The sequence below is a fragment of the Cryptotermes secundus genome, unplaced genomic scaffold, assembly GCF_002891405.2.
Source record: "Cryptotermes secundus unplaced genomic scaffold, Csec_1.0 scaffold47, whole genome shotgun sequence".
NCBI lineage: Eukaryota > Metazoa > Arthropoda > Insecta > Blattodea > Kalotermitidae > Cryptotermes > Cryptotermes secundus.
Window position 1 is genome coordinate 551,359 of NW_019721002.1, and position 16,943 is coordinate 568,301.

Below are 16,943 nucleotides of genomic sequence, written 5' to 3' on the forward strand. Positions count from 1 at the left end.
AATTAGTCCAATTGAAAATTCCAGTGGCCTCATCGGGAATCGAACCCGCGACGTTATAGCTGGAACTGCATCTATTGCAGACTACACGCCATCGGGAGGTAGGACAAGAGCAGAATTATGGATAAGATAGGAGTCGGAAGGAAGCAGTTGTCATCTAAGCGAGGTAATATCGGAGCATTAGTAACAGGACACGTGGTCACGGCTAGGCAAGAACGCCTGAGAAACTACAGTTTGTATGAGCCGTTTCAAATGTGAGTCAGCAGTCCGATAGGCAAGTAAGAAATAGCACCCGCTTCTGTTTACAAATCAGCGTTTAGAATATTGCACGAGGTTAAGTATTTTCAAAGGCGCTGGAATATTCATTACGCGAAAACCCGTGACGTATGAGGCAGAGTTTGAAACACGCCTGGCGTGTTCTTGTCAAGGTTCTTGTGACTTGAATATTCAGAAATGATTTATAGGAACAGGGCGGTTCCATTGATTGAAAGGGGGCCCCAAGAGCATCCCTCTACGCCCCATCACCGCCATGTTAGTGTAGGCCGCTTCTCTATCACGCACAGACGTTTACACCGGGTACACACGCACTGAGCTGAAGTGACGGCCTACAAAACTGAAAATTATGTCCCATTTCGCAGTGACTATCAGCAGTACAGGCTTCTAGGTTCCAACACCGCGTAGTTCGGAGGGAGATTCGCATTTCGGAGAAATATACCGCTTCCATATTCAGAGCCTAAAATTAAAACAAGCAAACAATAGATTTTTCTTTCTACTTGTTGTTTATTTGGCTTATTCCTCTACACTGAAGATGGGAATGATATCTTCCTCCGAAACATCAGGATCACTCCGAATTACACAGCGTTAAAACCATCGTTTCAAGAATTAAATGAATAAGAAAAATTAATTTGTTCCTAGCTTATTCAACATCGCTGATTCACAGAGTAAATAGGCTCAAACAAAAAAAAGTTAAAACTTGTACTGAGGGGGTGTGGGGTTCGATTCTCTGCTAGGAAATCCACTACTCTGAGATTTTTCGTCCTTTATCTCAGTCTGTTCAGGAATATTTCTGATATTATCTCAAATTAGACGACAATTACTTCCTTCGACATCTAGTTCAATCTGTTACGCATTTTATGCCACCATCCCAGTGCTACTGATATATTTTAACTTCATCTAGTCGCCCAAGCAGAATAGATTTAATACTTTTACTTGATGATGGAAGCAGAACGGGTTTTTATTTTAACTTCCAGATTACTCTACGGTAGGAAGGACCGTTCAACGGGAACTCACAGATAAAAATAAAAGGGCCCCAATGTTCTCCAAGCGGTACAACAGTTTTATTTTTGCAGTTTCTTTGGGGTGGGGTAAGACTGAGTCCACTTGCTACGTCGGCCATTAACTGGCCTATTGTACCAGCTCCGGATAATGGTGATTGTGGAGAAATTGGTGGAATGAAGATTGGCAGGGGAAACCGAAGTACTTGGAGAAAACCTGCCATAGTGTCACTTTGTCCACCACAAATCCTACATGACCTGACCTTGGTTCGAACCCGGACCTCCGCGGTATAAGCCAGCGACTAACCACTTGAGCTATGGCACGGCCTCTACTACAGCTCGGTACTGGCATGGACTTAGGCCGAGCCATAGCTCAAGGAGTTAGTCGCTGGCTTCATACTGCGGCGTCCTGGGTTCGATCCCGGGTATGGTCAAGTGGGATTTGTGTTGGACACAGTGGCGCTGGGGCAGGTTTTCTCCGAGTACTTCGGTTCCCCTGCCAATCTTCATTCCACCAATTGCTCCACAATCACCCTCACCTATCATCTGAGGCTGGTACAGTAGGCCATAAGTGGCCGCAGTACAAGGGACTTAGTCCCACCCCACTAGCAATAAAGCAAAGCATGGACTTAAAGGAGCATGAGGTTGAGCATACACGCAGTGGAGACAGAGCGAGTGACAAGAAGCAAGTAAGCAGATTTTGTACGTTTAGGCCTGTTATGTGATGTGTTGGAAGGTACCTCAATGGCACAAACAGAAGTAAATAATTATCTTCTGGCTGGGAAGACATAAAGGGAGGACTTCGTGTTGGGCCCAGTACTTATGACAACTCCTGCTTTCTTTCTGTTGGGATTCCTTTGCAACATTAATATTTTGTAACCCGCGGAGAAGACACATAAGATAAGAACAGACAAACGTGACGGCTTGCACAATCACGGCTGCGGACTCCGAAAAGGGGTGACGGACAATAAAAACTCACGGAAAAATACAAGACATACCGAAAGCATGTCTTGTGTCGCCATCTATTGACAGGACGGAGAATTCAATGGCTTGAGCGTGCCGTTACTATGGGAACTGTTCTGTGCGCGGTTGCTTGCAATTTTACCGTTGGATTGTCTGGCACAGTGGCCCCTAACTCGCAATGGGTGCCAGGCAAGGTGGTGAGAAGAAATGTCTGTGACAGGTCTGTTCCCTTGAGACGCCAGTCGGCATGTTGATAACGCTTTTGTAAGAATGGCATTTCCTGCGAAGTATTGATACTTTGTCGCCTCACGATATCTCATTTGTTTCGTGGCTTGTTTAATAACAATATCACCGCGAAGGCTGGTCTAGAGGCAAGGTTCTAGGTTCGTATTCGGTAGCTGCTTGGTTCGAATCTCTGCCGGGTCACTGTCTATACTAACTGAAGTTTCTCATGGTGCTGCTGAGTCCCTCCAGGCATACGCTGGGATGGTACACCGCTCAGGCTATGACTGATCGTTCAAAATCCTTTCAAATTCATCATTCATCAGCCATTCCATCGCCAAGGGCTACACAGGGTGCCCCAGAAGGAAAGGTCAGTATTCTTGGATGTCATAGTTTCGGTAATTCTGAGCAAAACAGTGTACATGTAATGTGTTCTGTTCCTAACGGTTTCCAAAATAAGCTATTTCACTGTACACTTTACAGGTGAGCTTCACGCTATGTCCTCACACGAGTTGTAAAATGCATTGACGTTGACGGTAGAATTTTCGAAAATGTGTTACACTAGGTAAATCGTACCAACTTTGTCATGTGAACAATAAATACCGGCATTAGAAACAGTACGTAATATCTCTTTCTTATCAACAGGTTTGGAACTGTACAGTGAAACAGCTCTATCACGGAAACCTTTCGGAAGAGGACACATGTACGTTTTGCTCAGAATGACGGATACTATGACCTTGCGGAATATTGTAACTTTCCTCCTGGACATTCTGTATAGTCTTGATACTGACGGCGTCTTTCCTACGAGAAAAAGTTTCTGTCAGTTGCCCTCACTGTACAGCGTTGAATGTAGGGGATCTGAAAGAGATGGCAGTAACATATTTTCAGATACGATCAATGAATTTTCCTAGAGTGCCATAATAAGACCATGAAAAACACCCATCATTATACCCGGCGACCGGGCAGAGGTTGAAGACGGTCGACTCCCCAGAGAAGAAGCCTCTGTTGCCCCTTGTACGGGGCTGCGTGGGCCTTAGGGCCCTACTTGTGGGGGAGAAGAATTCCTGCAATTGAACCCCGGTCCCTCGATCGTGCAGATAGTAGCTTGGCATCTGCTCTAATTCCTTCTTCGACACTCAGAGAGTACAGTGGTTAGGCCATAACGGTCTGCCGGAAGCAGTTCCACGCTCTGCAACCTAACTGTACGTCGCTGTGTAACTTTCAATGTTGATGCTTGTACCGGAAATACAGTTCACTGCCGTAGGCGCCACAAGTCGGCAGAAACAGCAGTTAACATTATGACAGAGGCCGTTACCACAGAGACTGTAGCACTGTTGCTCTCTCTCTATTGGGACCCTCTCCTTCCCACTGCAACCAACGGACCGCAGCTCATGTCACGTGCCGTCAGTGCAGCATTCACAAAAAGGGGAAAAAATTGTTCCTATTGTTAATTATGAAGACGTTTCGGGGAAAGGAAGTTTAGTTCCACCAGTGTCCACTTTCACGCCCCTGCCGCTTTACTCCCGGCGAAATCTTCCCCGGTACCCACTGGATATGAAACTGTGTGGGCCACAGAGCCGGTCTTATGCTGTCGGGAATCGAACCCGGGCCGTTCAGCCCTTAGCCCATCGCTATACCGACTGAGACATCGGCAGCATTCACGTACAGGTAACAAAATGAAAGACCAAAATACGCCAAGTTGGGACCCGTTCCGCCTTATGTAGTGTAGAATTAGTGAGACTTCCGGGATAGCCAGTGTAGGATCTCTGTGAAGTATACAGGTATCCTGCCGTTGTAGGGAGGGGAGGGGGGGCTAGAATTGGAAAGGCTCATTCGGAAGAACTAGACAGAAATGCGGGGGATAGCTTTAGGATGAATGCAATATTTGAAGCTCTCACTTCGGTGCCTATTCAGACTACTATCCCGTGGGATGTGACGTTGTACAGTTTGGTAAACACTTTCCATCATCTAGAAGGGACAAACTGCGTTCATTTCCAGGACAGAAAAATCCTCTGAAGCGGGAGACAGGTTAGTTCGAACCGTTGTCATATACATACCAAAACTAAACGGCGTCACAGTTGCGTAGTCTTAATACTCGCCGACAGAGCTCATATTCATGGAAGAATTTATCGGTTTAAGAATTTCTGACTTCTAACAAAGTTAATAGCAAGAGTGGATGCCTCGATAGCTCAGTCGCTGTAACGACGAGCTATGGGCTACAGGGTCGGTGTTCGATTCCAGACAAATGCTAGGGATTTTTCTTTACTCCACAGCGTCCAGACCGATTGTGGTGTCCACCCAGCCTCCTGTCCAATGGATAGAGGGGGTTCCTCCGGGAGTAAGGCGGCCGAGGCGTGAAGCTGATTGCTCACATCTAGTACAGATGTCAAGACTGGTGGAGCTATACCTCCTATCTCCCCTACGTCTTCATGTCGTAGCGTTTAATTAATTAAGCACAGGTATAAATGTAACATTTTAATAGTAAGAATAAAGAAGTTGTCTGGTGTAGGACGTTAGTCGGGAAGTAAGAGACATAATAGAATTTTTGAGTAGGAATATTAAGGTCTACATATTAAATTGGATGCTTTGAAGCCCAGACTGCAGCAGTGGGCGGCCGCTGATGCACGGTGGGTCGCCTGGTTCCCGCAGTTTGCCCACCCAGCCGGATGGGGGGGGGGGAGCAGATCACGTGTTCCCGCAGGAGACAGCAGCATTCAGATCAGAATATTACATCCAATGTAACCCCAGTGGCATTCATCATCTCAGGTTAAAGATTTCAATTTCTCACTCTGATTTCATTCGGAATTCTTCTGCCTCATGAAGCTGAATATCGCTTTAGATTTCGAAAGCGCGGGAAGGTCCCGTCCTGACACTTGCTGGCGCAGACATTACGTAAAATGTTGAACAATAAAGGACTCTATTGGAAAGACTAAAATTCATATAACTTGTACGGAACATGCCTATACAAGTGCACTAAAAGATTTAATTTCCCGTTCTGAAAGTTAGAAATATGAGCCTCCTATCCAATGGGTATCGGGAGATTGTTCCCCGGAGGAAAAGCGGCCGGGTCGTGAACCTAACTACTGAACTTTATCTAGTGCTGTAGTCAAGAAAGGTAAAACTATACTCCCACTCCCCCCATACGTCTTCATGGTGTGGTGGTTAGTTAATTACGCATAAGGACAAGTTTACTTTTTATGTTAATTGGGCAATTTATTTACAATTTAATTCTCTGTTTTCAGTAAAATGTTGAATATGACTTGCTGGTTTTTCTGGATTTGGGTCTGAACTTTTCGGCACCTAGTCACGTGTCACTGCTAAACGGACACGCAGAAAACCTTGCTACTATGTGCTGAGGATGGTGACGGTATGTTGCAACAGTTCTGAGGAAATATAAGTCGCACAACAGCACACAAATTCCATACGCAAGCCTTACTAATGCTACACAGTAACAGGCATACTTATGCCTCTGTACGACTCTAAACGCTGGGCATTATGGGCATATGCAGCGTCCGCTGCGCCAGAAACAGCGGGAGAGGAATCGCATAGCAGAGAGAACGCCCACCGCTGCGGCAACTTCTCCGACACATATGTAATGCAGGAAATCTAAACAAGACGCTGCAGGGTACAGTAAATTACTTTTCCTCCAGCGAAGATGTTCATATCTCTGAAAGCTTCCTGTTAGTATTGAAATTGGTAACAGTCGTTGATCGAAAATCTATATCCGACTTTCCGTTCGGTAGCGAGAGCTAAGCAGAGGGATCTTCGAATCATAACATCATATGCAAACAAAACTTATTCGGTCCATTGTTGTTTCTTTAAAGTGGCTAACAAGATGGCGGTGCGAGTCTCAGATCGTATCGTCTGACAATTTCAAGGCGGTGCACTATGTATACAGACACGGCACCGCCTCTGTGGTCTAGTGGACAGAGTTCCTGCCTACAGACCCAGAGGTCCCGGGATCGATCCCCGGCGCTACCAGATTTTCTGAGAAGTAGTGGGTCTGGAACGGAGTCCACTCAACCTCGTGAGGATAACTGAGGAGATACTTGAATGGAAAAGTAGCGGCTCAGGTCTAGAAAACGGAAATTAACGGCGGTGGGGATTCTTTGCGCTGACCACGCGGCACTCTCTATCCGCTAAAGTTAGTACTAACTTCGCCGACAAGCGGCGATTGCTCGGTCGGTATAGTTCGCTTGCGGACTGAAGACACGAAGCTTGATTTTTTGTTTGTTTATATAGACACGGATAACTAATTAGTTTTTTTTTACGATTCCTGCTAACCTTATTAAGCACACAGACTCCCGGAACAAAGAAAAGAAACCCTGATCAGAATTTCTACATACAGTCACGATTTATGTGTGACTCTAGACGGGGTATGCATTTGTGAATAGATTTACTGATCACTTACGGGTCGTAACTACAAATAAATATAATACTATCGCTGATTTCCACACTTTACAAACGTCTACACGCTGTCTTCTTCAACCTGCAGTATTTTCCCTAGTCGTTGCTTGGTAATGGCTCCCAACAATGGAAATTGTTCAGCTTCTGTGTTCACGTAGTTACTGTCAGTCGAATATCCGACAACAGAAATGTCAAGTGAACTATAGTGCCATCTGTTCTCAGCCTCCCTCGCAGAACTCAGTGGACTCAGAGAGTCAGATTAAGTGTTATTTTACGACCGGCGGTTTACCGCAAATCATATTGTGTTGGCGTCAATACCCTTGAGACCCACGAACAGTACTGTTCTTTTTTTCAACTGAGCACTTGCGGTTATAGTCCCCTCTGACGAGAGGGTGGGTCTGTCTTTTACAATTGCTTTTGGCCCTGACTGTCCCAGCTGTCCTTGATAACTTCTCTGCACGCACCACATAGAAAACACCCTTCTTCTACTGTTGGGTGCGTATTCGTTGCAGTTGGAACGTGTTTGCCGAGTTGTTGCCCCAAAACGGATTGCATAACACCGTTTATTAAGAATCCGATGTCCCTGCAACGGTAGTCGTTTGGTGACCGTTACCTAGCAACGGATATACACAGCCCAATATAATGGCTTCTTACAGGAAAATCGATCCAGTTTCGTGTCTAAACGGTCGAAACTTTTCAACTTAAAATCCAGTGTTGAGTTCAAAGCGGGTCCGGACGCCAAGACCCGCCCACTATCGGACCGCCGGTTGTAAAATTACTCAGACGTTCAGCAATTCTTCTACCCTGTAGACGGTGGCAACAGGTTGTTCCAAAATATTGGTAACAGTCCTCAAGACTACAGCGCAACACATCCCAGAAGAGACAGGGCCTCAGTATAATGCAATTACTTACATGGGTTTCCGTGTCAACTTCTAACGCGGTTCCACGCTTCGATTGCCCTGTCAGCGCGGAGGGAGTGGGACCCAGCTTACGTGTACATGTGTTGGAGCGTAGTTTGATCTTGGGTGTCGGCCAGAAGACTTTGTGGTGAAAGTTACAAGTCTGGAAAATGTCTCTTAATACTTATTGCGGTCTCAAGAGTTACCGCTGAAATGTAATCGAGTTAAGTGGGCACAAGTTCCTCTAAGAAATACACTGCTTCAGTCTTCAGGACAGAATTGTGTTCCCAACAGATCATAGCAAGAATCATCACTGCCAACATATATCTTATAACTTTCTCTTAATGAACCAGATTAAGAACTTCCTACCCCTCCACCGAATAACACGGAGATACAAAGAACACGGTGATATATTGGCTAGCGTTCCGGTTTCAGAGTCTGGAGGTCCCAGGTTAAAAATTTCGGTCTGAATTTCAACTATACAGAATGACATCCTTTGTGGTGTTCTTAAGTCACTTCGGATAAATTTGCACGTGATATAAATTGAATAACAAACTTATGTGTGTCGAAAGATTAATTCCATAAACTCTCGATTATCCGGAGTAACCGGGGGGGGGGAGGTCATCCGGATTAAGCAATAATCCGGATCAGTGAAGCAAAAGGCAGCCCTAAGAGTCAAAAGATTAGAACACAAACAAATGGAAACTTTAATGACACAATAAAAATAAAAATAAATAAATAACAAAATAAATAAAATATCACTGTAGGACCTTAATTTAAAAACTATAAACAGACAATTAGTTTATTCAACAATAGAAGACTCAGAATTTGTACTTGTTTCTGAACGTAATAAGGTAGGTTTGAAGAAACCGTCTAGTTTTGTCTGAAAAGACAAGTGGCTCGTCTGCCTTCCTAAATGGCATGTGCCTCTCAAATTATGCACTCAACTGTGAACAGCATTTTTCATTTTTCATATTTCGGTACGGATTAACTGTAACCGGATTAGTGAGAGTTTATTATAGTTAAGACAGCGTCTCATTTCGAGAACATCAAATGAGATGCAAAAGTGATATCTAATCATTAGTACGTTCGTACAGATTTGCTGGCAACGTCCACCTTTCCGTCGGAACACATCCTCACTTACAACACGGGCCTCAGTGAATGAATGGGGCTCACAATGGGACATTACACGGTACGGACACATTCTTAAGAACACGTCCCTTCCATAACGCGGGGACATTATGCGCTTTTCAACGCGGTCGTCATATATTGGAACTTCGTCCCTCTCCGAACTCGAACAATTTTCGCAGTTCATAATATCGTTTAACACAGACCCCAATGGAACAGTTTAAACATAGATACTGCATCACAAGATACAGTTCTGACCAAAAATTTCGATACGTTATTACATTACGCGAAGGCCTCACTCGTAATATAGAGACGTGACGACGTATAGTTTGGGGAGGTGTTTCAGAAGAACCAGCTACCTCCATCTTCAGGGTAGGCCTGAAGACTGGGGGAGGACACTTCTACAAAATTAAACAGAATTACACCTAACGTTTCGCTTGGGTGGTTAGCATTACGGCTTCCTATTGTGGCACGACGCCTGAAAGCTGGAATAATGGAGCCAAAGTAACGTTCATTGCTAGGCAGCGGCTCGCTAAACACGTTCCTGCTGCAAAGAACACGTAAGTAAAAATTGAACTATTGCTGGGCTATGACGATGGAAACGGTGTTTTCTATTGGATCCGCCCCGAGGCTATATAACGAGGATCCAAGGTTGGCTGAGAGAGAACTGAGGGAGTCTCTTGAGTTCAGGTGAGGCTTCAAAGTCAGCTTGTGAGGAGAAGACTTTAGGTGTGCTGTAGTTACAGTGAGACTCACAAATCCGTTGCCAGGATACGAATAGTGAAGACTGAGAAGACCATAGCGTGTCTGATTTGTAAAGTGTAAAGATCAGAGATAGCGGTATAATTAATTGTATAGCTAAGAGTTGAGAGTATAAGTGCAATATATCAAATCATCGAATACAAACCACGTCTAATAGTCACTCAAATATATAACAATATACAGGACGTCCCAGGCTTAAATCTCGACCCGGATTTTGGTTATCCACTGTGATATTCTTCGCAGTTTTCCCCAGTCCCTTCGGGCAACTGCCAGTACAGTACTTCAAATCAGGCCACGACCACTCCCATCCACATAATTCGACGCTACACGAATGCATTGCGACCTACTGAATCCGCAGATAACGCAGCAGACGTCACAGTTACCGCTGTGAGAACCTCAGAACTGACATGTCACGTAGTAATCGCTCTACCCTACTCATCCTTCAGGCATAAAGTTGCACCATGAAGACGTACTGGGGAGTGGAGTTATAGCTCCACACAACGTTAACCTCGGCTCTAGATAGATGTGAGTGTTCAGCTTCACGTCTCGGCCGCTTTATCCTCGTACTATTTTCATGGAAGACTAGATGGGCCCCAGAGGCGGTCTGGGCATTATGGAGAAAGGAAACATCTTGGCCTTACCGGGAATCTAAGCCCGGCCGCCCAGCCGCCCGCCCCTCGCTATACCCGACTCTTAACGTTTAGACGTTACGAAACGTGACGTAGTCTGAATGCAGAAGTTACTGTCCGTCTACAGGACTGCGCTGAGCAGACCATCACATGGCATCACTCCCACGGCAGCCTAATGACTGCTGTCCAGTGATGACGAGGCAATGTCACACGCTGCTGCACTGGCGGCTCCGGGTCGCACCGTGTAACGTTTTCGCTTCCCTTTACATTGATGGATGAGGAAGCGGGTTCGTAAGGGAAGGACCCAGGGAAGTGGAGTAGCGGTAACAAGTTCGACTCTCGACCTGGACACCGGCTGTAATGATGGGGTTAATCTTTCCAACCGGATGCTAGGATAGAGTCTCGAGTAGGCCGCTTCCTTCAAAATCCTATTCAATTTACTTATCACACCGTTCGTCGCTATACAGTAGAGCCGCAACGCACGTGACGGATCGGAACTGTTCTTCACTCTGCATTACAATGTTTCATAGAAATCGTGACATAAAGAGGGAAACAGATATTTTGAAAATGTGGCACAGTTCAGATATTTGGGAATTATATAACAGATCGAAACTTGATTCAGGAGGAAATTAAGAGGCGATTGAACTCGGGCAATGCTTGTTACCATTCAGTCCAGAGCCTTTTGTCTTCTCGTCTGCTGTCCAAAAACATAAAGAGGGAAAAGGGAAAGTAGAAACAGGTGATACATCAAAGGAAGAGAAAACACGGAGAATAGGAAGAAGGATAAGGGTAAAGGAGAATTAGGGAGACAAGACAGAGAGGAATATAACACGAAGAAGGAGCAAGAGAACAATAAAGTAAATGATAAGTTAATTAAATGAAGCAAAAGATTACTAGAAACATGTGATAAATAGAAGGAAACGAGACGACTAGAGGAAGGTAGTGGAGAAAGTGAGTGGAAGAAGAGGAAGACAGACAAACACAGGAAGTCAATTCGTCATTTCCGGCTCTGTACCGTTCTGCAGGAGACACGTCGAGTTGTGGTGGTCGCGCGCCATGTGCAGGCAAGGGACTGGCTGACTCCGTGAAGTCTGGTAGACAGATACAAAGTGATTCAAGTGGCAACGTTTGTCAATTATATTCGGGAGGTAACATGGTTCGAACCTGGACCGGGCCACGAACTATCTTCAGTGAATTCTTTCTTGGTTTTCCTCAGTTCCTCCAGGAACGTGCCCTGATATTATCTTTAGTCCACGGTCGCTTCTTTCAATAGACATTAAAATAAATTATTATTATTATTCAATTATCACTCCATCATGCGACACTACAGAGACTGAGCTACCAGTACCGTCGTCAAATGAACCACAAACTAAGTAGATATAGAGCAAAGCTTCGAGTAACCCTGCGCCTCTACACTTTGCAGTATTTCAATTGTACACTACATAACGTTTAGTAAGAACTCGCCAAAATGAACTTACTGTCCTCCTAGATACGACGCGTAGTCTGGTAGAAATTTACGGACGTTTCGGAGGATGTTAAGCCTCGGATTTCAGAGTCCTTTCGCGTAATGTAGGGTGTAACAACTATTTATCAATACCGATTTGCTTACTTCTGAGATGTGGCGACGTGCAGTCTGGTAGAATTTTATGGACATTTTGGAGGAGCATGTTGCGCTCATCTTCATGATCCTGAAGATGGAAACACTATGGTCCTCCGAAATGTCAGCAAATCTGTACCAGACTAGACCATCTCACTTGTTAGTGGTATCTCATATGAAGTTTATGGCCATAAAAACGATTTTTTCTCTAATTTTTTATTTGTTTTATTGCTAGTGGGGTGGGACTAAGTCCCTTGTACTGCGGCCACTTCTGGCCTATTGTACCAGCCCCATATGATAGGTGAGGGTGATTGTGGAGCAATTGGTGGAATGAAGATTGACAGGGGAAACCGGAGTACTCCGAGAAAACCTGCCCCAGGGCCACAAATCCCACTAGACCCGTGATCGAACCCGGGCATGGGAAGCCAGCGACTAACCACTTGAGCTATGGCGCGGCCTCAATGTTTTCTCTAAGTGTAAATATTATAGCGATATTATTTTGAATGGTACTGTACTTGAGCAATAGCACGTCTGGTTAATACACGGTGCTTCGAACATCTTAGCCTCGACCCCGCAGTCATATAGCAACTGCATTCAGTAATCGATTCTGATTGGTTATCGACACAGCAAGAAGAACGCTCCTATTGGCAGAGACGCTGTAAACAAGGAATGGAGGACGTACCCATGTGTGACACAGACATACACACACGCAGTGCAAGGAGCTGGTACAGGCGCTACGGAAGAGACAGCTCTCACCTGGCAAGGGCGAACTCCCCGAAATATTCCGTCATCGCAAACATGTTGGCGTGTCATCACAAGACAAGCTCCAGGACACTGGCTAGGAAGAACAGCGTCTCATTGTGGCACCAAGCACTCAGCACTAACTTAGTGTGACCATTGCCGGCAGCTCGTTCACCACGAGGGCTCCACACTTCCTCGTCACATCCACACCAACCTCTCTCCACGAGCAGGAACACGAGAGAACACGCATCGTCCCTAGGACACGCACCGCCCTCTCCCAAGTTTCGCACTTCCTGTACCCTCTTATTGGATCCTTTTCTAGCCCTCTCAACTCTCCACCACGAGACCCTTGTCCCTGACAACTAGACTACCGGCCCAGCACCCTGCAGAGGGACTGCAATGGCACGGCACGGTAACTACCACTATCCAGCCTGCAACGGCACGGCACAGTCACCCCGAGCTTGCGTGTCCGTGGGTAGGTGTATGTTAAACAGGAAAGGTAGTACGGGATGACACACAACGCACTTGCGTCGAGACTGTATGCCCGAAAATTTCGTTGCAAGTCGAGTCTGCACCACAGTACAGGCGCCTAAATGTCGGATTCGTGGTGCCGGAAGCGATACTTACTTGTTTACTTATTAAAGCGGAGGTGCAGGGGCCAAGAAGGCCCACCCCTTATACATCCATTCATTCATTCATTCATACTTACTTATTATGGAGCTGCAGCTACTCAAGAATTTGCCAGCATTTATGGAACACGAAGGTTCATTACCGTGTTCACAAGAGCCCTCCACTGGTCCCTGTCCTGAGCCAGATCAATCCAATCCATACCATCCCATCCTATCTCTTTAAGATCCATTTTAATATTGTTCACCCAGTCATCCCAGTGGTCTCTTTCCTTATGACTTTCCCACAAATATCCTATATGCATTCCTCGTTTCCCCCATTCGTGCTACATGCCCTGTTCATCTCATCTTCCTTGACTTGATCATTCTAATTATACTTGGAGAAGCGTACAAGTTATAAAGCTCCTCATTGTGCAGTTTTCTCCAAAAGCGATACCGGCGAACTTTTATCCGCGATATTTCCTTCGGTTTTGCATTGGTAATCATCATCTCACCCTTGCGCTCCACTCCTGGGGCGACTGACAGCCCTGACAGGCAGCACATTATCACATCCTCGGTGTTTAAGTTGAGGGCTTCATATCTGTGCTGTACACCACAGCCAGGACAACACGGGTAGGTCGGCGGGTCGGCCGTAATGCATTCTTAGCCAGTTTATACCACTCCCACTTGTTTGCTCTTAGCCTCAATTTTACCTTCTAGGACTGCCTTTTTCGTTCATCTGCCCTTCTACCGTCTCCGTGTGGAGGCTATTTAGAGTACCTCCACTGCCCCCTGCGAGTCGTAGGAGGCGACGAAAATGGAACCCAGTGCCTGGGGGTATAACTGGGCCACCCTGTTCCTAAGGGATGTAAATACGGAGACCTGGTTCTCTCGGTTTGGGGGAAAGGCTGGAAGGAAGGCTATCGACCCTGCTCTGTAAAAAAAATTGTTGTTGCAAAACCCGAACTAGTTAAAACCGGATACACTCTGACAGAAGCTCCTATGGAAGGCTGTGTCTAAAAAGGGGGTTGTTTTGCCAATTACGATGATGAAGGCATCCTTCTAGCCAGAAGATTGAATATGCTTGCTAGTCCGAACCATTGGTAAATATCTCCCAATTTGCACGTAGTCTTATACAAGAAAATATCTTCATTGTAATGAAGGAACCTTTTGTGTTGTGGTCCGTTCTCTTTGTACAAGTCTTCGCTGAATTTGTTTCTGCGCAACGCAGATCTCACGCACTCTGAAGTCAGTTGCGCAGTGTAAGCAACGTGTGATGGCGCCATTGATCGCAGCGCCTCGCCTCGGGGAATACGCGAACTGAATGCAACGAATCGTCACAACTGAGCGGGAAAACGCAACCCGCTTCTTCCATTCTCATTCTTTAGGGTAAATCCGCCCATTCAAGAATAAGAATTCATTCTATTTAAACGGAAGGCGATGGAAGAGGGTTTGTACGGGCAGTAAAGGCATCCGATTCTGGGAGAAAGTAGAGTCAGAAATGACAGGAAACGATTGTGTGCAGTCCAAAAGCCGCATCACTCTGATGCAAACTGACACCTCCTCACAACATCCGATGGCGAAAAGACTTTCTAAGGACAGAATTCTAAGAAGGGACTGGCACCACTGAACACTCCTCAGAAGCGATATGTGATGTCACTTCGAGGTCGCTTCCATGGCAACTCACACGCTGGAATTTCCCTCTACATAAAGAAGGCAGTACCAGGTTACCACAGCAACGGACTTCTGAGCGTTAACATGTTGCATGAACGTTCTTTATGTAGTAGATCACGAGACAGCGTATCGTGACTATTCTGTGAGTACTGATAATATCTTGAAGCGGATGTGTGAAGTTAAATACTATAAAAGAGATGGATTGCAGTTGAATAATTCTGTGTTTTATTCATGGGAGATGGAGTAAAATTCCGGCCTCGACGTATCATTCAATGGCGTGTTGGAAAACTAATGCGGGAGAAAGCAGGGGAAGTCAATATTATGAAAGGTTACGTATCAAATGATGAGGCTCCAGGACCGAGGAAAACCATGGAAATTTTAATAGATCTGGCAAATCGGCGGACCGTCCATATGTGAGCTGACTTCTAGCAAGTACCCAGCATTCAACACGCGAACTCTAACGTCAGTCACTATCTGTGCTGTTGCTTAAAAAATGTAAAGCTATCCCTGTAACAGGCCGTGGAGGTCCATAAGAGTTGTGAGACGTCGAGGCTCCCACATTTTCTGGACAATAGGTTCACAGATGGCGGTGAGGTTCAGTCTTACGCGCCGGCCGAACTTTACCCTCAGGAAGATTTCTGGTACTGATTTCTGTTAGAGGCTGAGTCGACCCCAGGGCCATAGTGAGGCTGGAAGTATTAGATGAATCGAAAAACCCAATAACTTCGTCGGGAATCGAACCCGCGACCTTAAGGTTTTTAGCTTAGCGCCCAACCAACTACGCCACCGCGTGACTCCGTGCTGTTGCTTTGCTTGATGGAAAATTATATACTTTTCTTACAGAGATTGGACAAATATTCAAAGAATCAGTTCCTACCGCGCAGAGAACACGGCGCGTGTCTATTACAAAGACAAATTCAATAATGCGCAAGGAAATCCTCGCTGAGAGCCCCACGCGAACAGTACACAGACAACCTGAGAAAGCAGTGCAGGGTCCTTGTTTTATTAGACAGAGTGGCAGGTCACGTGGCTGTTTGCGTACTGCATGTCTGCTAACTGCTGCGGTACCTCTGATGCCTTAGTCACCTGTTACCAAAGTCCTGCTCCCAATCGCGGTAAACAAGGATGCCAACACAGCAGTAAACGTCGAAGCCAGGATAGCTCAGTCAGTATAGTGAAGTTATTAGACGAATGACCGGTAAATCGGAGCTCAATTTCCAGAAAGGACAGTGACTGCTCTCCCAAGCTACCTCGTGTACAATGGATAGCGCTGCATCTTTCCCTGAATATAAAATGGCCGGAGCATGAGGCTGGCCACATGAGTCTCTCTCTTGCAGAAGTTAAGTATGCGTGGAGTTATACTTCCACTATACCATACGCCCTCATGGCGTGGTTCTTAATGACAGATTCGTATCCATGGGCACAGATAAGGGGAAGGGAAGTCAGGAATCAGCCCCTCCGGATTTAAAAAGATATATATATATATATAGCAAATTTGAATTCCAAAATTTAAAAGTGATTAAAATAAAATCAATGTTACATCCTGAATATCGAAATGCGATCAGTAAATATAATTTTAAAAAGGCTTGAACGCAGGTTTTTAAGCAAATTCTTGGCTGCCCCTCTCTAAGCACTGGCTTCTCTTTGGAAAACTGTCTACCCCTCCTTGGAAAACTGGCTTCTCCTTTGAAAATTTTCTGCCACTCCTTGGAAAACTGACTTCTTGGGAAACTGTCTACCCTCCTTGTGAAAACTAGCTTCTCGGTAAAATCAATACCCTTCTTGGAAAACCGGCTTCTAGGAAAACTCTCTACCCTCCTTGGAAAACTGACTTCTCGGAAAACTCTTTACCCTCCTTGAAAAACTGGCTTAGGAAAATCTCTACCCTCCTAGGAAAACTGGCTTCTTGGGAAATTCTCTACCTTCCTTGGCAAACTTGCTTCTTGGAAATCTCTCTACTCTCCTTGGAAAACTGGCTTCTTCGGAAAATCTGTACCCTCCTTGTAAAACTGGCTCCTCGGAAAACTCTCTACCTTCCTTGGAAA

At 45.5% G+C, this 16,943-nt stretch overlaps 1 protein-coding gene across 5 annotated transcripts in view; it reads right to left on the reverse strand.

Annotated features, from left to right (window-relative positions):
- LOC111874401 (potassium voltage-gated channel protein Shaker) overlaps positions 1-16,943 on the reverse strand; it is a 352,375-nt gene that overhangs the window by 233,173 nt on the left and 102,259 nt on the right. Inside the window, exon 1 of one of the 5 annotated variants that reach the window (XM_033755516.1) lies at positions 12,635-12,703. The exons of the other annotated variants lie outside the window; for them this stretch is intronic. Coding sequence (XP_033611407.1) covers positions 12,635-12,678 — 44 coding nt within the window. The 5' untranslated portion in view covers positions 12,679-12,703. Of the gene's footprint in view, positions 1-12,634; positions 12,704-16,943 lie in introns of those variants that run through there. 5 annotated transcript variants of the gene reach the window in all.